The sequence below is a fragment of the Aplosporella prunicola genome (assembly GCF_010093885.1).
Source record: "Aplosporella prunicola CBS 121167 unplaced genomic scaffold K452scaffold_2, whole genome shotgun sequence".
In the NCBI taxonomy this organism is placed as follows: domain Eukaryota; kingdom Fungi; phylum Ascomycota; class Dothideomycetes; order Botryosphaeriales; family Aplosporellaceae; genus Aplosporella; species Aplosporella prunicola.
Window position 1 is genome coordinate 1,399,243 of NW_022983530.1, and position 22,742 is coordinate 1,421,984.

The 22,742-nt window shown below is 52.4% G+C and overlaps 8 protein-coding genes across 8 annotated transcripts; 5 read left to right on the plus strand and 3 right to left on the minus strand.

The window, feature by feature from the left end:
• Positions 1–150: 150 nt before the first annotated feature.
• Positions 151–1,686, plus strand: K452DRAFT_218703 (uncharacterized protein; the record flags this gene model as incomplete). Its single annotated transcript, XM_033536375.1, has 3 exons — positions 151–616; positions 673–1,300; positions 1,353–1,686. 3 exons carry the CDS (start codon positions 151–153, stop codon positions 1,684–1,686), a joined length of 1,428 nt encoding a protein of 475 aa, XP_033402672.1.
• Positions 1,687–2,079: 393 nt separating this feature from the next.
• K452DRAFT_263230 (uncharacterized protein) lies at positions 2,080–3,543 on the plus strand (the record flags this gene model as incomplete). The annotated part of the gene is made up of 1 exon (XM_033538638.1): positions 2,080–3,543. One exon carries the CDS (start codon positions 2,080–2,082, stop codon positions 3,541–3,543), a length of 1,464 nt encoding a protein of 487 aa, XP_033402673.1.
• A 220-nt stretch (positions 3,544–3,763) lies between these two features.
• Positions 3,764–8,882, minus strand: K452DRAFT_355365 (uncharacterized protein; the record flags this gene model as incomplete). The annotated part of the gene is given in 6 exon segments (XM_033545953.1): positions 3,764–6,530; positions 6,558–7,057; positions 7,099–7,354; positions 7,384–7,582; positions 7,602–8,360; positions 8,399–8,882. 6 exon segments carry the CDS (start codon positions 8,730–8,732, stop codon positions 3,764–3,766), a joined length of 4,815 nt encoding a protein of 1,604 aa, XP_033402674.1. The 5' UTR covers positions 8,733–8,882.
• Positions 8,883–10,022: 1,140 nt separating this feature from the next.
• K452DRAFT_283152 (uncharacterized protein) lies at positions 10,023–11,512 on the plus strand. The gene has a single exon (XM_033539723.1). It carries the CDS (start codon positions 10,206–10,208, stop codon positions 11,181–11,183), a length of 978 nt encoding a protein of 325 aa, XP_033402675.1. The 5' UTR covers positions 10,023–10,205; the 3' UTR covers positions 11,184–11,512.
• A 496-nt stretch (positions 11,513–12,008) lies between these two features.
• On the minus strand, positions 12,009–13,155 carry K452DRAFT_294486 (uncharacterized protein; the record flags this gene model as incomplete). Its single annotated transcript, XM_033541704.1, has 2 exons — positions 12,009–12,023; positions 12,628–13,155. 2 exons carry the CDS (start codon positions 13,153–13,155, stop codon positions 12,009–12,011), a joined length of 543 nt encoding a protein of 180 aa, XP_033402676.1.
• A 518-nt stretch (positions 13,156–13,673) lies between these two features.
• K452DRAFT_323994 (uncharacterized protein) lies at positions 13,674–15,596 on the minus strand (the record flags this gene model as incomplete). Its single annotated transcript, XM_033544674.1, has 3 exons — positions 13,674–13,927; positions 13,977–14,978; positions 15,038–15,596. 3 exons carry the CDS (start codon positions 15,594–15,596, stop codon positions 13,674–13,676), a joined length of 1,815 nt encoding a protein of 604 aa, XP_033402677.1.
• Positions 15,597–15,780: 184 nt separating this feature from the next.
• K452DRAFT_315154 (uncharacterized protein) lies at positions 15,781–20,930 on the plus strand. The gene is made up of 9 exons (XM_033543838.1): positions 15,781–17,904; positions 18,300–18,571; positions 18,625–18,798; positions 18,846–19,211; positions 19,264–19,462; positions 19,510–19,585; positions 19,633–20,086; positions 20,138–20,285; positions 20,340–20,930. The coding sequence occupies exons 1-9, from the start codon at positions 15,870–15,872 to the stop codon at positions 20,861–20,863; spliced, it is 4,248 nt and encodes a 1,415-aa protein (XP_033402678.1). The 5' UTR covers positions 15,781–15,869; the 3' UTR covers positions 20,864–20,930.
• A 244-nt stretch (positions 20,931–21,174) lies between these two features.
• K452DRAFT_263242 (uncharacterized protein) lies at positions 21,175–22,521 on the plus strand. Its single transcript, XM_033538639.1, has 3 exons — positions 21,175–21,793; positions 21,872–22,155; positions 22,215–22,521. Exons 1-3 carry the CDS (start codon positions 21,220–21,222, stop codon positions 22,281–22,283), a joined length of 927 nt encoding a protein of 308 aa, XP_033402679.1. The 5' UTR covers positions 21,175–21,219; the 3' UTR covers positions 22,284–22,521.
• Positions 22,522–22,742: the final 221 nt, after the last annotated feature.

Genomic DNA, 22,742 nt, shown 5'->3' on the forward strand with positions numbered 1-22,742 from the left:
TCTCAGGGAAAAATCTTTGGTTTCAGTGTATCCGTCCCTCCATACCGATGAGGCTCAGATTCCCATATGCTATAAGTTTGTCATTCAAGTAGACCTTGCAGTGGTTGAAGTTCTTTGGCATTCTTACCCTCACTTTGAATAGTGTCCAATATGGGACAATCATCCCAAGCCCAAAATGCCGCTCAACTCAAACACGACGGTGTCCTCAGGCACCTTCACCGTTTTTATCGTGGAACACTTTACCAAGCCATTATGCTCGGCCTCGTCAGCTTCACTCAGCCCGGCATTTGGACAGCTTTGAACAATCTAGGCGCGGGCGGTCTTGCCTCTCCCTTCTTCGTCAATGCAGCCAATGTCGTCACCTTTGCCATTATGGTCTTCTGCGCACCACTCTCGGCCGTCCTGGGAAACCGCTTCAATCTAAAATGGGTACTTGTGTTCGGCACGCTTGGCTATGCGCCTTACAGTGCTGCTCTCTATTGCAATTCGGTATTTGGTACTCAGTGGTTTCTGATCTTTGGAGCGGCAACGTGCGGATTTTCAGCTGCAGCCTTGTGGACTTCGGAAGCAGCATTGGCTGTAGGCTATCCAGAACTAGAGCGCCGAGGGTTTTACAGTAAGTCTACGAATTTTGTAATGCACATGGATAAGCCACGTTCTAACAAATTACAGTCTCTATCTGGTTGGCTCTCAACAAAATCGGCTCTCTTATCAGCACCTCGATCCAGCTTGCACTTAACATGGACAGAAATCAAAAGGGCAGCATCAGCCCAAAAACATTCTTGGTGCTCGTTGCCTTGCAATGTGTGGGTTTGCCGATGGCTCTCACTGTCGCACCTCCAGACAAACTCATCCGCTCTGACGGCACAAAACCAATTTTCGCGGCAAACAAGCTCTCCATAAAGCAAAACTTCAAAGATCTCTGGGCTACTTTCAAACTGCGTAATATCTACCTTCTTATTCCAATCTTCATCTCCGCGCAGTGGGGCCAGACATACCAGGGCAACTACCTCGCAGCGTATTTCTCCGTACGGGGCCGAACGCTCGCCGGCTTTATCGTTGCGGTTCTCAGTCTCATTGTGGACTTTGGATTCGGCTGGTTGTTAGATTCAGACTATGCAGGCCTTACACGAAGACGCTCCCTTACAGCACGGTACAGCTGGCTCCTTATCACAGTTTTCTACACCGCCACCTGGATCTGGAATTTTGTGCTGCAGGCAGACCTTGCAAAGACTTCGCCGCAGCTAGACATCGATTCCCCTGGTTTCGGAAGGGCTGTGGGGGTCTACATTTTCTATAGGTAAGGTCTCTTGGATATCTTCAAAAAGCTAGCACTAACTTTTCTTTTACAGAATTGGCTACGAAATCGCAAGTGTCTGGCAATATTGGGTTCTTGGGACGTTTGACTCTGATATTGCGACGTTGGCCTACACTACCAGTATTCTGCGTGCTGGTGAGAGCTTGGGAAGTACTTTTTCCTACGGAGTTGGAGCTAGCAAGAGCGCATCACTTATGACCAACTTGATTGTTGCCGCAGTCGTTTTCTGGGTCAGTGTACCTACTACTTTCTGGGCAGCTTGGAGAGTGACGGATGCCGAGGTGGAAATGCCTGGACGGAACACGAGCAACTCCACTTCTGCAGAAGACGTGGAAAGGATAGAGCCAGCGGTGGACGTAAAGTCTTAGTGTATCTGAATATGTACAAACGTAAATTTCAATGAAAAGTATCCGTGGTAGGAATGAAAATAGTATCTATATATTTACATAGACAGATTTCGTAAGCTTCTAAATCTCCAATGAGTCTTTTGGTGAGCACAACTGGTCTTAAAATTTTCCCTCTTTGGTATTTTCAACTATCACTGTGATTGACAGAATTAATCAGCGGAGCCTGTGATCCCTGTTATACAATCATTCATCCGATCACGCAATTTCATCTACCCCTCACGTAACGCATGCAGAATAACACAAATCGAAGTCGTGATGCTTCTCGCGAACTTATAACTGGAGTTGCCCGGCTTGTAGAGTAATTCCTCAAACAAATCACTAAAGCAAAAAATTTCATACGAATTTCACTTCACTATGGCAGCTCCGCCAGCCAAAAAACAGCTTATTCTCAATGCCTTCGCCATGCAGGCGCCGGGTCACCTGAACCCCGGCCTCTTCCGTTATCCCGGCGACAAAGGAACCTCATACAACGACCTTTCCCATTGGATCTCCTTAGCTCGCAAATTGGACGAAGCAAAATTCCATGCAATTTTCTTCGCCGATGTGCTCGGTGGCTACGATGTTTACAAGGGCCCGGCGAATCTCAACCCCACCATCCCCGCTGCAGCCCAATTCCCCATCAACGACCCGCTGTACAGCATCCCAGCATTGGCTGCCGCGACAGAAAGCATCAGCTTTGGCGTCACAGCTTCGACCACCTACGAGACGCCCTACGCCCTGGCTCGTCGCTTTGGCACGGTCGACCACCTGACTAACGGCCGCATTGGCTGGAATGTCGTGACGAGCTATCTGGACAGCGCGGCAAGAAACTTTGGACTGGACACACAGATCGAGCACGATGAGCGGTACCGCATTGCTGATGAATACATGCATGTCGCGTACAAGCTGTGGGAGGGCAGCTGGCAGGACGATGCCGTCAACCCGGGTCCGGCCGGGTATGCCGATCCCAAAGGCGTGAGGCAGATCAACCACGAGGGCAAGTACTTCAAGGTGCCTGGCCCGGCACTCACGTCGCCGAGTCCGCAACGTACTCCGCTCATTCTGCAGGCGGGAACGAGTGGAGCTGGAAAGGCGTTTGCGGCAAGACATGCTGAAGCGATTTTCTTGAACGGACATGCACCGGAATTGGTTAAACCGAGTGTTGAAAGCATTAGGGAGCAGGCGAAAGAGGCGGGAAGAAATCCTGAGGATATCAAGGTACTCGGCGGAGCGCTGGTCATCGTGGCCGAAACAGATGAGGCGGCGCAGGCCAAATTCCAGGATCTTGTTTCCTACGGTGACCGAGAAGGTGCTCTGGCCTTGTTCGGCGGATGGAGTGGGATTGATATCAACAAATGGGGTGATGAAGAGGACTTCCGTTTCGTGCAGCAGCCAGCGATCAGGAGCATGGTAAACCATTGGGCCAGCACTATTCCTGGATCAGAAGGAAAGGTATGGAACAAGAACGCGATTGCCGAGTACCTGGTCATTGGAGGGAACGGTCCAAAGATCATCGGCAGTCCTAAGACGGTTGCTGATGAAATCGAGAGATGGGTGGAGGTTGCTGATGTTGACGGTTTTAACTTGAGTTACGCCACTGTACCGGGGACCTTCGACGATATCATTGAATTTTTGTTGCCAGAGCTGAGGCGCCGTGGGCTTTTCTGGGATGATTACGCGGTCAAGGGAGGAACCTTCCGAGAGAATGTGTATGGAAAGGCTGGGCAAAAGCGGTTGCTGCCTAACCATATAGGAGCGCAGTATGTGTGGAGGGAAGGTGAAGAGATTCCTCAATATGCTTTGAAGGAAAAGGAAACGGAAGGTAAAGGACAAGCCTAATATCTTCAGCTACGTTTCTTAGAGCTTGGATTGGCCATTTGATCAATCTCATTTGAATATTAAATGGAATTTTAGACTTGCTTGCTACTACTTAGAGTAGAGATACAAATCTGGGAATCGAGTTTACTCCGGTTCCATAAACAGATAACAGGTTAACTTGTGGAGCTTGATACCAAGAACTTGTCAACATTGTGAAAAGATAGATTAACTACTCGAGTACTCATCTCCGTGCAACCTCCCTCAACTTCTTGTAGAACCATTCAACAAGATGATTCACCGTAGGATGATTCCATGTCAACGTAGGTGGAATCTTTACTTTCATAACGGCTTGGAGCTTCTGCCGGAGGGAGACAGTCATGACACTGTCAATGCCTAAGTCGGAGAAGGCAGTCCGAAGGTCGATTTTTTCAATGTCGTTAATCATTAGCACTGCACCAACACACTCACGGATCTTAACGCTAATCCAACCCCTTAGGTCTTGAGGCAAGATCGGCCTTAATATAGGCTTAGCATTTCTTTCTTCTTTAGATTCCGCAGGGCGGGATTCAGCACGTCGGGCGACGATTTGCTCCAGTATCGGGACCGCGACAGATTCATCCTCGTTGATTGGTAGAGTACGGCAGACAACCGCATGATCCATGTCATACTTGTCTATGTGCTCCCAAGCGCGGAAGGCATCATCGCGAGTGATATCAGTGATGCCTTTGTTTTGCAGCTCCACGGTAAGAAAGTCTGCACTAGCTGCCATTCCTAAACCGCGCCACGCGGTCCATTGAAAAGCAATGGAGTTATCTCCCTGGAGCCTGCGGTGCACAGCCAATGCGTCAAGGAAAGCATTGCCACTGCCGTAGGAACTCTGGCCTAGAGTTCCCACAAGCTGACCGATGGAAGAGAACAGGATAAAGAAGTCGAGAGTGGTAGAGGGGAATGCCTTATGCAACGTTAACGCACCGGAGACCTTTGGTCTTAGTACACGGGCAAACGGATCAACAGTCGTATCAAGAACAAGCTTGTCCTCAAGAACACCGGCCGCATGGACAACTCCGAGAACTGGAGGAAGTGAAAGGCAGTCAATCTCTGCAAGCAGCAGGTCATGGGCATCTTCAGCGCCAATATCCAACGATGAAGCATGGATAGTTGCACCAAGCTTCTCTAAGTCCCGAATCCTTTGAATAATTGGAACCATCGGGCCCGAGGCTTTATGCCATGTCCGGCGAGGAGGAATAGTTCTGCGTGAGACAATCACAATGCGCCTAGCCCGCTTCTCCACCAGGAAAGAGCAGATCTCGAGCCCTAGAGCTCCCATGCCACCAGTAACAACATAAGTACCCTCTGGCTTCGGAAGTAGGGTCTTCGTGGAGTCAAGTGCGTAGCACTGTTCGCTCGAAAGCGGACGCATACGTGCAACTCTAGGCAGCCCGTCTTGTACACGAATGACATCCTGCTCTTGAACGTATTTGACTGCTAATATTGGAAAGAGCGAGTTTTCGTTGTCGACCAAGGCACCCCAGAGATCTGGATACTCCGAGGCAACAATGCGGGCAAGACCATACAGGGGCCCATGGGCAAGCGCAGTGGGCGATTCTCCTGCAAAAACTCTGTTCGTGATAACGAAGACTTTGGCGGCGAGCGAAGAGTTAGTAATCAGCTTGACGATACTTACTACTTCCCAGATGTACCTCTCCACTGCTGCCGGAACATCTTCCAGATGCCCAACGGAGCCGGGGACGTACACAATGGCAGAACTCTTCTTATTCAGAGCGCCGAGTATGTCTTCCTGCTCCAAATCTTTCACCCCTTGCAGCTGGAACATACTCCGTGTCTGTTGTTTTAGTTGTTTGCTATATTGTTCAAGTACAGCGAAGTCTTCTGACACGAGAACAGCATGGTCCAGGTTGAGAGGGTTCTCTGAGAACTTCGGCGGGATCCACGCAATTTGGTGTACAAGGCTGTCGACACTTCCGCTTGCTCCTGAAGCACCGTCGACCTCGGAAAACCTCATAGACCGAAACTCGGCCAACAACTCTCCTTGTTCGTTGAGGATCGTGACATTCGCAGCTGCACTCTTGTTGTCGGTTGACGACTGTATATACATATAACCAGACTTCGGAGGTTGTCCCTGCGAATAAATGTATACTTTGTCGATTTGTGAAATAATGCGCAACTTAGGGTCACTGAAGAAAACAGTCGAGCCGACAGATGTTGCAGCGTCAAGAAGAGGGGCCCAAGAGTTGGCGTCCCAGGTAACAGACGCATGCTCGGGATCAAAATCGATTTTAACGACCATCTCATCCACGTTACCATAGTGCTCTATGACGGCCCATGGAAATGCTATCCCTGTAACGCCAATTTTGTTGAGGTACTCAATCATGAATTCATTCGGAAACACCGTCCCTATCCGTTCCTTGGCCGCATGGATATCGAAGAGGTGTCCGTCCTGAGGTGGTTTTGTGGAGCTATAACGGCAGCTACTGTGTGTAATCCAGGAATGTTCTTCGATGACCCCGTCCTGTTCCAGGCGCGAGGCTACCTTGAGGCTTTCGCCTTGGATAATAATCTGAATGTCTCGTGGTTCGTTACTGATTGCGATTGGCATACTAAGCTTGATGTCAGAGAAAACGGAAGATCCAGTTGCATAATGAAAAGTGTTAATATATACAGCAGCAGGAACGATCTCGGTGTCATCCACTGGGTGGGTTCCAGGGTAGGGTTTGCTGTTACAATCAAGCTTTGTCGTGTGAAGAACAGTCTTAGTTCCAGCTATGGAAGTGCGAAGTCCAAGCAACATGTGTTTCTCAACACTATGTGTTATCTCTGTATTCGGAGGGCCGGTTTCGACTTCTCGCCAGTAAGGTTTGTGGCACCATTTTGTACCAGGGACCGCAGGCGACCATCGCCAATCAAACAAAGCTTTGAAGTCTACATGAGAACCTTTCATGTGAAGCTGTGAAATGGCAAGCAAAATGCTTTTCTCGGCGGGCATATCCCTTCTCATAGTCGGAATGACAGCTTACTCGTCCAGATCATGTGCCGCGAGTGACTCGTTAATGGAGTGAAGTACAATCGGATGAGTCGATACTTCAAGGAACACTCGGAACCCGTCATCAACCGCCGCGTCCACAGCCGATGTCAGCCGGACCGGGCTGGTCATGTTGTTGATCCAATATTCGCTGTTTCGACTCACCGTCGTGCGCGGGTCGGCGTGTGAGGTTGAGTAGATGGAGATTTTCGCCGGAAGAGGGTTGAGAGACTCAGACAATGCTTCGGCGAGAGGAACCGCAAGCTCCTCCATCATCGGACTATGGAACGCGATGTCTGTCTTGACGAAGACGGTTTTGATTCCTTCCTTTTTGAGGCTCTCCACATATTCCTGGAGGGCAGCAATCTTTCCACTGACAACAGAGGATGAAGGTGAAGAAAAGACAACAGGTAGAATATCGCGTCTACCACGGAGCTGCTCCTTAACTTGATCAAACGGCTTGTTGACAAATGCCATTCCACCAAGTCTTTTCACCTTCGCAAAGAGTTTTGCCCGTCTTGTCGTAACAAGAGCACCTTCTTCCGGAGTGAGGCAACCGGCAACAACAGATGCAGCAACCCCTCGCCCATCGAATGACCAATGACTGCGTGAGGTTCCACTCCCTTCGATTTCAAGACTTGGCTTAGACCGACTTTAACGATGTAGGTGAGCACCTGGATCTTGTCAGAATCGGCGAACTCGCCGCTTTCTAATGCTTGTATGGCCGAATAGCCGAGTTCTTGCTGTACTATCCCCTCCAGGGAAGATATCATCTTGTAGAAAACGGGAATTCTGAGCAGATCTTTGCCATAGCATCTCACTGTGCTCCATGTCCCGAGAAGTCCCATACAACGTCTTTGTTTGTGCTTGCACTAAAGGGTCTACCTTCTACTCTCCACTTATTTGCGGCTCCGTTGGCGAAAGCGGTCAAAGAATTGACTGCGCCTTCATGACTATCAACCACGAACGCCACGCGGTGGTCGAGGTGAGCGCGGCGTAAGGCCAGAGTGGCGGCAATAGCTTGCAGTTTCATTTTTACCAACATCAGAAAGCCAGTCGCCTAGGGAAGCAGCTTGTGTAGCCAACCGCTTCTCATGCGGTGCAGAAATAGTCAAAATGACTGGACCGGCGATTTCAACAGTCTGGTTTATAGAAGAAACAGTTGAACATTTCAGAGGTGTTTGTTCAATGATGGCATGAGAAACGGTGCCACCATAGCCATATGAGCATACAGCAGCTCTGCGAGGGACACTTTGCTTCGGCCGCATACAGGCCTCGCGAACAACCTCAAGACCCGAATTATCCCAGTTGATTTTGGAATTCAGCTTTTTAAGCCTGGCCTGAAGTGCAAGTTTGCCCTTGTTGACAGCCAGAATAGCCTTGATAAGATCAATCGCACCAGCCGCTGCTTCGAGGTGGCCAACATTTGGTTTGATAAATCCAATGAAAGCAGGAGCTCCGGCGGGCCGTCCAGTGCCATACACGGCAGAGAGAGCAGAAATCTCCGTCTGGTCTCCTAAGGATGTTGAAGTTGCATGGGCCTCAATGTAGCTCACTGTTAAAGGGTCAATTCCAGAGCGTTCGAGAGCTTGTCTGGCTACCAATTCTTGGGCCTTAGCATTTGGTGCCATGACGCCGTTTGTTTTGCCATCTTGGGCAATGGCACAGCCTTTTAGGACGGCCAGAATATTGTCATCGTCTGAAATCGCCTTGGAAAGCCGCTTGAGGATGATAACTGCTCCGCCTTCTCCTCTTGCGTACCCGTGAGCGTCGTCATCGAATGAGAGGCAGACGCCATCTGAGTTAATGCCGGAGCACAAAGTACATTGACTCCACCAACAATGGAAATTTGAGATTCCCCAGTCAAGATGGCTTGTCGTCCAAGATGAACGGCCACTAGCGAGGAGGCACATGCTGCATCGACTGCCGCACTTGCGCCCATGAGGTCGAGATGATACGAAGTCCGGTTGGGAACACCGTGGTGTGCTGTACCAATTCCCATCCAAGGTTCGATGTTGGGTATGTCTTCCAAAAGTAGCCTGGAATAGTCGTCCGAGTCGATGCCCATAAATACAGACGTATCCGAGCCAGCGAGTGACTTGGGATTTATTCCCGAATTCTCCAGAGCTTCCCATGGCAGTTCAAGGGCGAGTCTTTGATGAGGATCCATTTGCTCGGCCTCCTTTGGAGAGATACCAAAGAATGCGGCATCGAAGTTCTCCAAGTGGTCAAGGAAATATCCTTTGGAAATTGTTTTCTTAATCTCTTCGGCATTGCGGGCGTCTCTCTTTAGCCACGGCTCCCATCGCTGGCGAAGAACCTCTCCCGAAGCATCCTTTTTATCCAGAAGGAATTACCACAGTTGCTCCGGAGAGTTGTTTCCTCCTGCAACTCGGCAAGCATGTCCAATGATTGCTACGTCCTTGGGGTCAAACTGTGAGAAAACTCAGTAAAAAATTACCCGAGTGATTCAGCTGATCTTACAAGTTCTCCAGAGTGACACCCTCCTCTAAACATATCAAGATTCAAAAAACTAGATAGAATAGACGATGTAGAATTTCTGGTTATAATATCAATGAAGTCCCTTTTCGGGTATGATCTGTAGTCTTCCTCTTACAGACGGAAATGTGGATATTGGCTAACATATTTCAATCGGGATTTGACGACATTTGACTATAGAGTTGCTTTTGAAAGATCCGCCTACATTCAAGCACTTGACTTCACCAAGTAAGCAGCCACGAAAACGAACGATAATTCGAGTGGCTGCTATTGGACTTGTTGTAGATGCGTTCTGTCAGCTGAGTCTCTTAATTGCTTATTTGAAATCGGAAGTAAGAGAGTCGACATAAGCCGGGTCTAGATGCAAAAAATAAATAACTTTGCCACAAGCTTCATGGACTTTGGCTTTTAGCCGGTGGTGACAGCTGGTCTCGTCTCCGCTGGTCTCGGCCGGTACAAAAATAAGCGTAGAGGTATAAACGGCTTGCAAGGGTAGGCGACCCCAACCAATAGCATAATCCTTGTATCGTCCTTGTACTGCGCGAACGTTGATCGACGCTATAGTTAGTCCATCTTCATCAATGAGTAATCCACAGAAAAGCTGATCAATGTGCGAACTAGAGACCAGCCCCTGTAAGGGGATACGATCGTGATCGAACGCGCAGAGACAGACGATCGACTTAGCTACAAAAGGAAAGATTGACCCCGATCAATAGATGGGGGATTGGCGGGGGGGCCTCAGCGGAGGCCTCGACTGCGGCAAGAGAGCGTGTGTTCCCCTTCAACTGTGTCAAAATGGCTCCGTAAATGCGATGACTCGCGGTCATCACGTGCAAGTGGGAGCCAAAGCGGGAAAGGCTCGGTCGTTCATGACTAGACCCCGATGCCGAGGATCAATCATCTGTTACGGAGCTATTTCCTGAAAACGCCCGTGCTACACTGTGGTACGATACATTGATGGGTGGATACTGTGTCGCGGCCTCCAAACCGACCGAGCAATTAAACCTAAAGCCGTTCAACTACAGGCAGGTACGACTCGTATAACGATGGGGAAGCAACTTAGTACAAATCTCGCCCACAATGGCAGCTTCTGAGCCAAAACCTCTTCCTTCACTTTTCACTGTTCATCCTACCACCAGACACCATGCCCAGCTACGAAGTGGTACCCGTCTCTCACCTCCCTCCGAACTCCTGGTTCGAGGGCTTCGCCGTCCGTCCCAATGGCACCCTACTCGGGACGCGCCTTGACAAGCCGGAGCTCTACACACTGGACCCTTCAGACCACGAGACAGACCCTGAACTGCTGCACACCTTCCCCGACGCCACGGGCGCCATGAACATCTGCCCCATGGACAGCGGCGACGAGGAAGAATACGCAGTGATCGCCGGCAGCTGCGATCTCCAAAATGTGCGCTTTGACTCGGGCTGCATCTGGCGCGTCGCGATCAAGGACGGCGCACCGGTGGTATCAAAAATCGCCGACCTGCCCGACGCGGGTTTCTGCGTCGCCATTGCCGCGGCTGGTCCCCGCGCGCTGCTGGTAGCCGACTCTTATAAATGCCGCATCTGGCGGGTGGACACGCAGACCGGCGAGGTGTCGGTCTTCTTGGAAGACGAGACAATGAAGATAGCTTCGGACGAGGACTTTTTCGGCATCAACCGCATACGCATATCGCACGGCTACGTCTGGTACACCAACACCAGCGCAGGCCTACTCTGTCGTGTCCCCGTGGAGCTGGCCGACGATGTGGGCGTCCGGACTACGGGACCTGTCGAGATCATCACAGCTTCATTATTGCACTGCAATGGCCTGGCCGTGTCGGAAGACGGCAAGTCGTGCTTCACAGTGGGCCACATGAGTGGCGTGTTGTGGAAGATTGACATCGACGCCAATGGCAAGGGCACGACCTCAGTACTCAGGGGAGATCTGGAGAGCCCTACGTGCGTAGTGATGCGCCCGGGAGGAGAGGAACCGAAACTGTTTGTCGCATGCGGTGGAGAAAGTGATATCGACTCTGTCGGTGAGGAGGAGGTGGTGGAGGAGGTGGAGCTGCCCCCGCTCAAGGATCTCGAGATCAGCGTGACGGTCATCGAGGAGGTGAAGGTACCCGTGGATTCTTGAAGCCTCTCCGGCTCCCGCCGCCCGCCGTCGCACCAAGCTTTTCGCGCTGTTCCTTTCGCGGCAAAGTTTCCGTTCGACGCTAACCTTCAATCCACCAATACACGCGAGCTCCGAGCCGCTATCCACGCTACCTAGGACCTAGGGACAGGCACCGTATTCACATCCGCTCCCTAATGCCGCGCTTTACTCCAAAGTTTCATGCTTGTAGGGGTGGTGCCTGGGACTGTAGATTAATTGAAAGTATTCAATAGTTGTCAGGATTTCCTAGACTACCAGAGGGACTTAGTGCTTCAACGAATTATAAATGCATAAGAAGTTTTATTTACCGGAATGCCCATGGTTTATTGCTGTTACAAAAAAATGCGTTACTATATTGGACGCGCGAACTTGCATGATCCTTTGTTTACACAGGATGGATTTACATAAACAGAAGTGCCACAAGCAATTATCGCACTGTAGTTTCTTGGAAAGATGGATGCCTACGTGCGTAGCTCTTTGCTGAAGATCTATATCTTCTTCATGAATCCTGTTGTCGACAATCCTGGCTCGTTTAAAGGCATTTTGAGTCGATACTTCGTATTAATTTCAGAGATATCATGCTTAAAATAGTCAAATACTTCACTGTTGTTTAAGTCATGCCACAACGCAGAGACCGCATGCATCTGGCTGTCCTTAGTTTGAGCACGAAACCAGCGGTCCCAAACTTTAACACTGGCAACTACCAACACCAAATACACAGCAATACATCATGCGTCTAATGTGGACCTCGTCTGCAGCAATTTCTCATGTAGGTAGTTCGTGGGGGCTAGCCCGTAGATCTGCAGATCATAAACCAGGGTCCTAACCACAGGTCAGCACGGATTCAAACCAACCAGAAGGACGTGCTTTTCGCAATAGGCCTCATTATGGCCAAGGTAATTACCTTGTCTGTTATCTGCTACTCCTTGTTGGTACTGTGAGATGACAAATGGGAGAAAAATGAATGGAATAGACGCTGATGGAGATGGGATTTAAATAAAAAAAAATTATATGATCGATTCCATCTGATAAGCATACGAGTGTGTGGTCAGTGCTGCTGTGGCGGTTGTACGTGCTACAAATGATGTCCTCGAAGGCTTGGTCTGGTACAGTTTTGGTGAACATAGTCACTGCAAGATGGTAAACTTGCCCCAGTACCAAGTCGAATAGCCGCATTCCCCAGGCACCAACCGGTCTCTAGCCTGCACCTCATATGTACCAGGATACATACGCAGCTGTTGTCACAGCCAATTATTATACAACTACAACCACCGCTCTATGCAACGTGTACCCCCTCCCACGCCTTCCCCTGCGGAAACCCCAAATGAAACCTTCCACACTTCGCCCATTCAATCAACACCTCCCCCCTCACCTCCCAAGCCCCGACCTCACCCCCCACACCGTCCCCCAAAAAACAGCATCTTACGCCCTTCCCACTAACCGGCGCCGCCCAAACCGGGACCGCAAACCCAAAAATCGTCCCCTCTACATCTCGCACGACCTCGCCGTCGTCCCGCTCCAGCAGCACGCTCTCGAACCTCGCCTTAATCCGAAACGAAACATACGAGTTCGGCATCTCTTTGAACTCGTTTTCCAGCGCCTCGATCCCATTTAACCCGTTGATAGCGCTGCGGCAGGTGGGTGCGAACGGCGTGACCATCGCGAAGGGGAGGCCTGCTTCGGGCGCCGCTACTGAGACAGCGCCTTTCTTGCCACCACTACCACCGCCACCACTGACGCGGTAAGCGGTCGAGTCGAGCAGGATTAGCGTGTCGTTTCCTGCGTTTTCATGACCGCTGTTGGCATTGGCGTTGCTGTTGGGGCAGAAGATCCCGATGCCGTATGTACCGTGGTTGGTGAGGGCGCTGGCGGTGGGGCCTGCGTCTTGCAGCCCTGAGAACGGCGCGGAGGGGACTGAGTACTGGAATATATCGTTGGGTATTGGGATGACCATTGTAACATGTGTGTTAGGGGTTGTTGGTGCTTATGCCTTGGTCGCAATTGTGTGTGGTTGAGAGCGTTTTTGTAATAGCAGTCGTCGGACGGATAGCGGGGATCCGAAATGTGATTAAGGAACAGAGTAGACGTGTAGACATTTTGTTATCCAATGGACGCGCTGCAATGCCAGTGTCGAACTTAATACCACCATACCTTAAACTTTTGGTACATAGATACCTCTTTCTACTTTTACGCAGATATTCGAGAACTAAATTCATCAACAAATGCGCATAAAAGAAAGTCATAAACTTTAGACGGGTAACCAGATATGATTCGGCGGGTTTGTACATATTAGACTTTACCAGAATTCCATCGGCTTATTAAAGCCCACCGAAACCCTGGCAGAACTCCGTCGGGATATCGTGATACCTTCTATAGAAATAAAAATTCCCAACCCGGCATTAATCCATGTCTGTTCTTAACATCGTACAGAGTGAGGGGAGTGTTTCACTCATCATTATGGGTATACCAGTCTCACCACTGGGTGTCCCTGTCAGTTCCAGTTTCAGAACCAATGCCCCGGCCGTTATCACCACCATCAGTGGAGCCGTATTGGGCAGCCCTGGCCTTCGAGCGGCCAGTGATGTCTTGCCAGGTGGCGTTGAAACGGCGTCCAGTGCTGGCAAGCAGGCCTTCTTCCTCTTCCTCCTCGAGATCGGCATCGAGCTGGTCGGTGTCGAGACTCGGTGTGCGGAAGAGAGTTGTAACGAACACGATAAGGTACACCGCTATAAACAGTCAGTTGAGCTGAATACCAAGATATCGGAGGATTCTTACCGAGGAAAGCAAACTGGGCCCAGAAGTCAAGCACACCAAAGAATGGGAAATTGACAGTGACTCGGTTGATGAACGTGCTGGCCACACTCGGAGTGCATACTTCCCGTGCAGCAGGGTTTTCAGCCAGCTCAGTACAGTGCCTGATAGCACTCTGGTGGTTCGAGCAGTCTGGCTGGATACCAGGCACCGAAGGACGGTCACAGAAAGTTTGAGGACCAAAAGTCGCGTACTGCGGTGCAATGATCATGGCAACCGAGTAGTTGATAGCCAAGACGATGAGAGTGAGAAGCACAGTGGCCATCAACAGAGCCTGCGGACTGGTGTGGCTCTTCCTGATGCGGAAAATAGTAATCCACAGAAAGCGGATACCAACCGTAGCGACGCCAACGACGGAGGCGGAAAAGAGGAAGAATACCAACAGCAGGAAGAGAACATAGTCAACAGGGAAGACCTTGGCAGAGACGACAAAGATCCAGTTGATGGGCTGGAAGATGTTGATGTGACCAAGGATATAGCCACATCCCGCCTTGCAGATGGAGTTTTTCGCCTTGTCGATGCCAGTAATAAGCATGGAAGTCCAGATGAAGAGTGCCAGCACCATCAGGAGAATGCCTCCAAGGAGCTTGATAGGCCTAAAGATGGCCTCAATCTTGATCCAGGCCCTCATCAACCAGCTGCGCTCCTCGCCGCTGGCTTCGACAGCGAGGCGCTCACGCCGTATGAGAGTCCGCTCTTCGCGAACGAGAGCTTCAAGTTCTCTACGATCACGAGTATCCAATCCACTGCGACCTTCATTGCGCATTTCAAGCTGACGTTGACGCTCGCGATTGGAATCGAGTTGTGCGGCAGTGTTTTCGGCAAGAGTCGGTGCGGACATGGCCGGCGCAGACTTGATCATAGCGACTGGAAGAAGCGCCAGGCCAGAAGCAGTGTAGAGGATATAAACAAGTGTACCAAGGGTCATGAGAAGACCGAGAGCGAACGTCAGAGCCCTCTCGCCATCTGTGACGGAAGATCGTTAGCTAGATTGCAGTTGGATACTAGTTATGGAGTGCGCTTACGGTTCTCGGCGAGCAAGTTCTTGAAGTAGTCCAGGTCCATATTCTTGCTGTGCCTAGTGTTCTTGGCGACGGGCACGAAAAATCCAACAAGGAACAGGATGACGACCAAAGCGATGAAAGCGATGGTGTACTTGAAGGCTCCCCACAGCCGGCCTCCGATCGTCTGTCTGCCTTCTTCCTCGGCAGCCTCATCGTATTCTTCGTAGAAAAAGTAGGTGAATGGCACCACCAAAAGGCAGAGAAGCGCATCCAGCGAATACAAGGTGTAATAGACGACCTTGAGGGTAAAGACGATGTTGTCGACATGATCAGGCGTAGCCCAGTCTTTTTTGCGACCTAACTTTGAGTGGGTGGTTGAGGACACCAGGGCGACGTCGACGGGGAGGAGAAGGACGGTCGCAAGCAGGGCGCTTGTGGTGAATATGCATACAGTCGTGACCGAGGCGGCGCGATCGCGCGGCGTTTGGTAAATGTAGACGAAGACCGAAGCGATTGCCAGGAGAATGACAACGGCGACGGCGTAGGCCACCCAGATCAAACTGGTCTGGATCAAAGCCATGGTGAGTTGTAGGCTTGATGTTTTGGAGAGGAAGGATGCGAGACCAGAGACGGTGTAAATCATGATGAGCGACGATGACGTTGGGGGGCCTTGTTGTGGAGCTCTGGCCAGCAGATCGGCTTGGCACTTGTCGCGTCGGGAAACCAGCGGCACCGGAACGCCAAACTTCACACGCGCAGGGTCTCGAGCCTCAACACAAAGACCGCATTCCGCCGCCATTCGCCATTCGACCTTCAAACGATGCTCACGGCCTGTCGCAGCTAACCGCCCACCATGCAGGTCTACTCCGAGCTCACCCCGCCCACCGCCGTCACCCACTCCGTCCACTGCTCCTTCCTGGGCCCCAAATCGCACAACCTCGTTGTCGCGAAGACATCGCTGCTCCAGATCTTTGAGCTTAAGTCGGTCGTCACCGAGGTCAATCAGCCTGCCAAAGATGGCCCGACTCCCACCTCGCCGGGCGCTGACGCCTCCGAGCCCGCCGACATCTTCGTGCAGCGCACCGAGCACACTACCAAACTCGTCCTCGTGGCCGAATATCCCCTCGCTGGCACTGTTCTCTCATTGGCACGTGTAAAAGCGCTTGATACCAAGTCTGGCGCCGATGCCCTTCTCATTGCGTTTCGCGACGCGAAACTGAGTTTGGTCGAATGGGATCCGTCCAACCACGCCGTCTCCACCATCTCGATACACTTTTACGAGGGCGAGGAGCTGCAGGGCAGCCCGTGGGATGCGGATCTGGATCAATACCACAACTTCCTGGCCGCCGATCCAAGCAGCAGGTGCGCGGCTCTCAAGTTTGGCGCGCGTCATTTGGCCATCTTGCCTTTCCGACAGCTGGGCGACGATCTCGTTGAGGGAGATTATGATCCGGACTTTGACGAGCCGATGGACGCGCCAGCAGCAAAGGAAAAGGCGGCCAATGGCGAAGACGGTGCCGCGCAGACCCCCTATAAAGCATCTTTCGCCCTTGCATTGCCTCAGTTGGATCCGACCCTGACCCATCCTGTACATCTCGACTTTTTGCATGAGTATCGTGAGCCAACTTTCGGTATCATCTCGGCGTCGAAAGCAGCGGCTGCCTCACTGCTCCACGAACGGAAGGACGTCTTGAAATATACCGTCTTCACCCTCGACCTGGAAGAAAAGGCATCCACAGCCCTACTTTCCATTTCTGGACTGCCCTATGATACCTCCAGAGTTGTTTCCCTGCCTCCTCCCGTGGGAGGTGCTCTGCTTGTGGGCGGAAACCAGATCGTTCATGTTGATCAGGCCGGTAAGACGAACGCGGTTGGCGTTAATGATTTCTCGAAGCAAGCCTCTGCCTTCCCCATGGCGGATCAGTCCGATTTAGCCATGCGTCTGGAAGGTTGCGCAATCGAGCAGTTGTCCTCTGACAACGGCGACATGCTTATCATTCTTAGAGACGGCAGCTTGGCTATCTTGTCCTTCAAATTGGATGGTCGGTCCGTTTCCGGTCTATCCATTCGGAGAGTCACTCAGGACAAGGGCGGCTTCGTCGTCCAGACAGCAGCATCGTGCGCTAGCAGCCTTGGACGTGGTAGAATGTTCCTTGGCAGTGAAGAGGGTGATTCTGTAGTGCTTGGATGGACGCGAAAGACGGCTCAATTGTCGAGAAAGCGTTCGCACGCTGAAATGCTTGCGGACGATGCCGATCTGTCATTTGATGAAGACGACCTTGAGGATGAAGACGACTTGTATGCCGATGGCGCGACGACTACCAAAGCAAGCGCCGCCTCCACCGACGCGACCGATCCAGGAAGTTACACATTCCGTGTCCATGATGTGCTGCCTAGTCTGGGCCCGATCAACGAGATTGCTCTGGGCAGTCATAGAAGTCCTGCCGCCTCTGGCCCTTCTAAAAAATCCCCCGAACAGCTTGATCTCATTCTCTCGACTGGTCGTGATAAAGCTGCCGCTCTCACCATTGCCAATCGCGCAATCGACCCCACCGTTCTACGCAAACTGGATTACAAAACTGCTCGTGCTGTCTGGAGCGTGCATGCAAAGAAGCCTGCTCCGAAAGGCATGGTGCCAACAGGTGATCACGATGCCGAAGCAAATCTGGCGGCGGATGTCGACTACGATCAGTTTTTGATTGTATCCAGAGCGAACAAAGAGGGCGGCGAGGAGAGCGCAATCTATGAGATCAAGGCCAATGGGTTCGAGGAGACGACCAAGGGAGATTTTGAAAGGGAAGATGCGGCGACGATTTCCGTGGGCATCATTGCACAGGGCACCAGGATTGTGCAGGTCCTGAGGAATGAAATTAGAAGCTATGATTCCGGTAAGTCCTCTTTCTGTTTGCCCTTCCCCGCCTGCTCTCTGAGCAGGGCCTTCTACACCCTCCGTTCAAACAGTAGGTCCGAGACAAGTCAAGCGCCCAAAGAATCTTTGGTCTCAATCTGTTGCACACAAGTTCAGTGCGGGTTGCGGCACGCACTGGCCAAGGGACCCTCAATGCTGCCTTCAAAGCCATGGCTTGTGACCTCAAATCGGGCTCAGCAAAACAACCGCTTCCTTGTGGCAAGCCCGGCAGAACATGTCACTATAGGATCAATACAATTCTTCGTTCACATCTTTTCCCCGCGATGATCTGTATCCTGCACGTGCTTCCTTCCAAATACTGCCATCGCCACCCAGAAACGATTCGGACTGGTCTGTAACTGACTGGGATTACAGAACTAGGACTTGACCAGATCCTTCCAATGGAAGATGAAAACGGCAATGAGCTTCGCATTATCAGCGCTAGCTTCGCGGATCCGTACGTTTTGATTCTCCGAGATGATTCCAGCGTCATCGTCCTTGAAGCCAGCGCAAACGGCGAAATGGAGGAGATGGATAGAGGCGATGCACTGCTGGCCACGAAGTGGCTATCAGGATGCATTTTCAAGTCGGCTGTCACTGGTGGCAAGCCGCTTGTTCATCTCCTTAGCGACGAGGGTGGCATGCACGTAAGGCTCACTAATGTTTTGGTGCTGATATTTGTACTCACTGAATTTATTAGGTTTTTGAATTACCGAACTTGGCGAAGCCAGCATATGTCGTTGCGAGTCTCACTTTCCTGCCACGCATTCTGTCTGCAGATTTCTCGCCCCGCCGAACTGCTGCCAAAGCTGCTTTGACGGAGATACTGGTGACGGAATTGGGCGACTCAACTGCCAAGAGTCCTTTCCTGATAGTAAGTTCATCGTAAGGGATCTCAAGGAAAAATATTAACCAGAACAGGTTCGCACTGCCGCCAACGATCTTGTCATTTACCAACCGTACCACCATCCTGCTCGGGAACCATCCCAGTCGTTCACGACCAATCTTTGCTGGCTCAAGGTCTCTCAGCCACGTCTGCCAGAATATTCTGAAGAACCCGGCCTGGAATCAGATGAACAAAGTACGAGCAGAGAAAGCCTCTTGACCGCTTTGCCAAATATTGGCGGTTATAGCACCGTTTTCATGGCTGGCACAAGTCCTAGCTTTGTGCTGAAAGAGGCATGCACAACCCCGAAGGTACTCAAATTGCAGGGCGGGGCGGTAAAGAACTTGACTGCATTCCACACCGCAGGCTGTGATCGGGGCTTTGCCTTTGTGGATGTTGAGGTAAGAATGCTCGACTGGATAGAGTTGAATGTATCTGACAGCATTTTCTTAGGGCGTCTTGCGTGTTTGCCAGCTACCTCGCCACTATCGTTTTGGAGACATTGGTTGGGCTGTCCGAAAGGTACACATGGGCCAAGATATCCAGGCCATTACGTATCACGCTCAGAAAGATGCGTATGTTGTTGCTTTGGCGGCCAAGCAAGATTTTGTTCTTCCAGAGGATGAGCACCATCACGACTGGCTTGACGAGAGTAAGTCCTTTGCTTGTTCTTCTTGATTGAGTGCTAACTGTCCCCAGACATCGCGTTCCGGCCTCAAGTGGAACATGGGACCATCAAGGTCTTTGATCCCCAGAATTGGTCCATCATCGACGAGTAAATACCCTGAATCCTCATTTGGCGCCGCGGGCTGACAACCATAGATTCCAACTCGAACCGACTGAGACCGTTCTCACAATCAAGACCCTTAACCTCGAAACCTCCGAAAACACACATGAACGCAAGCCTCTCATCGCCGTCGGAACGGGCTTTATCCGCGGCGAAGACTTGCCGTCGCGCGGCTGCATCTACATCTTTGAGGTCATCAACGTGGTGCCCGAGCCTAGTCGTCCTGAGACAAACCGCAAGCTCAAGCTTATCGCCAAGGAAGAGGTCCGTGGCAACGTCACCGCAATCACAGAGGTGGGAAGCCAAGGCTTCTTGTTGATGGCACAAGGCCAGAAGTGTATGGTCCGAGGACTGAAGGAGGATGGCACGCTGCTGCCCGTTGCCTTCATGGACATGCAATGCTATGTAACAGTGGCGAAGGAGCTGAAAGGCACGGGTATGCTGTTGCTGGCCGACGTGGCGAAGGGGTTATGGTTCACTGGCTACACCGTAAGTGTTGCCCTTAATCGTCTGACTTGGAGATGCTAATAAATTGAAAAGGAGGACCCCTACAAAATGCTGCTGTTCGGTAAGAGCCGATCGCACATGGAGGTCATGGCCGCAGACTTCCTCCCTCACGAAAAGCTGCTGTACATGGTCGTAGCCGACGCCGACTGCAACCTGCACATCCTGCAATACGACCCGGAGCGTAAGTAGCCTCATTGCCATGCCACTTCTGCCCTCGCAACTAACACCAGCACAGACCCCAAGTCCCTCTCGGGCCAACGCCTCCTCAACAAATCGACCTTCCATACGGGCCACTTCACGACGGGCATGACGCTGCTCCCCTCGACCCTCAGCCCGAGCATCAACGCGCTCGACGAGGCGGAGAACCCCGACGAGGACGCCATGGCAGTCGACGCGCAGCAGCAGGCGTTCGCACCCCCAGGCTCGGCGCACAACCTCCTGCTGACGACGCAGGCGGGCGCGCTCACGCTGCTCACGCCCGTCGACGAGCAGATGTACCGGCGGCTGGGCGCGCTGCAGACGTTCCTGGTCAACAGCGCGGGGCTGGAGCACTGGTGCGGGCTGAATCCGCGGGCGCACCGCGCGGTCGAGAGCGAGGGCTTTGGCGGGAGGGGCGTTGTGGATGGGGCCGTGTTGGCTAGGTGGAGCGAGCTGGGCGAGCAGCGCCGCAGGGAGGCGTGCGCCAAGGTCGGCGTCGCCGAGTGGGTCGTTAGGAGCGATTTGGAGTTTGTGGGCGGCGGGGGGCTGGGCTATCTCTAGTCTGCGGTTGGGGGTGGTGTGTATGAGTCTGGAGTGTGCGAAGTAGGTAGCTCGTCAATGATGATTTCCATTCGCCTGCTTGCTCTGCCGTGGTTACACATGAAGTAGTCATACATATATACATACGTGCACCGTTAAACCTATAAGCATCCATGGTCCCCCATCGGCGCGACCCGCCCCGCCCCGCCACATGCAACGGCAACCCGCCCCTCCACCCCGCGCATAAGTCAGCAGCCCCCACCCCCGCCCTCCCGCTCGCCCGACAGAGCCTAGCCTGCGTAGCCTCCCTCGCGCTCGCCATCCCGCCCAAAAAGCACACCATCGCGCGCCAATGAACGCGCCTCTCCATCGCCCCCATGTCGCACCCTGCTCCCACCACCCACCATTCACAACAGCCAGAACCTGCCAGCGGACCTGGCTCCGCCGCGCCCTCGCTCCCGCTCCCGTCTCCGCCTCCGCTCACTGCGCCCCCGCTGGCCGAGACGGCGGGGGCGCGCCGCATGAAGCCTGCGCCGGTGGGGACGCTGCGCGCGCTCCCGGGGGGAAGTGATGAGCACGACCGTGATGGCGGAGGAAATGGAGTAAGAGAAGAAGAAGAGGAGGAGGAGGAAGCAGAAGAAGAAGCAGAAGAAGAAGCAGAAGAAGAAGAGAGTGCGGGACGATGCGAGCGGGACACAGACACGGACGGCGACGCAGATCCGGCGCCGGATCCGGACCGCGAGGCTACGGAGCTGCGGGCCGTGCGGCAGCGGAAGCGAGGAAACGGGGACGGGGACGGAGACGGGGATGGTGATGGGGATCGAGCGGAGTCGGTGCGGAGCGCAACTGGCAGTACGAGTACGAGTGGGAAAGCGGAAGGCCCCGTAGCGCGCTTCTGGCGCCGGCAGGTCAGTGTCGTGGTGCCTGCGGGTGGGCAGCGGGACCATTTAGGCAAGTACCTATACATCGCACACACTTGCCTCACCACACAGGCTCCTTCCGTGCTCGCTGACGCTCCCCCACACACAGCCCTCGAGCGCACCTTCCTCGGCTACCTGCGCACCAGCCTCGCCCTCAGCATGACGGGCGTCATGATCGCGCAGCTCTTCCGGCTGCAGCACTCGCCGCGCCCGGACCCGCTGCTCGGCTTCTTTGTGCTGGGCGTCCCGCTCGCGGCGACGTTTATTGCCGCGGGTCTGGTCGTCATGTTGTTAGGCGCGTGGCGGTTTTGGCGACTCCAGAATGCGCTCGTTAGGGGGAAGGCGGTTACGGGTGGGTGGGAGATTCTGGGGCTGATGGGGGGGTTTTTGGTGGTGAGTTTAGGTGTCTGTTGAGGAGTTGTGGGTAAGGCTGATTGTTGTGCGTGGTGCAGCTTTGTACGGTCACTTTTGTGTTGGTCGTGGTGGTGGATGTGAGGAGGGAGGAGGAAGGGAGGGAGTAGGTTTTGCTGTGATAATTGGATCTTTTTGGATCTTTCGGTTTTGGGTACGAGCGGGTTTGTTGGTTCATCTTTGGATAGGAATGGTGCGATTTGCTGAGTCGGACATGGCGGGGATGAAGACTTTAACATTTGACGGAGGTCTATGGTCTGTGCTGTTGGTATTGGGCTTTCTTTGCATTTGCATATGAATTTTCCTATTCCCCTCTTTCTCTTTCTTGCTCATAGAGGACGCGACCTTCATTTGGGCCAAGAATATAAATCTGTCGGTGAGTGTGTTGTTCCAATACTCATCCAGTCTAGGTTCGCCCTCTGATGCAACAATTGTATGCACTTGATGTCTCGGTTGCGAGGATTGGAGCTGACCCTGTACTTTCCGTGGCAGTTAAGGTGCGCTTAAGTGCTTAATTATACCATCCGCTGGCTTTTAGCATAATATATAGCTACATAGAGGCTTATCAG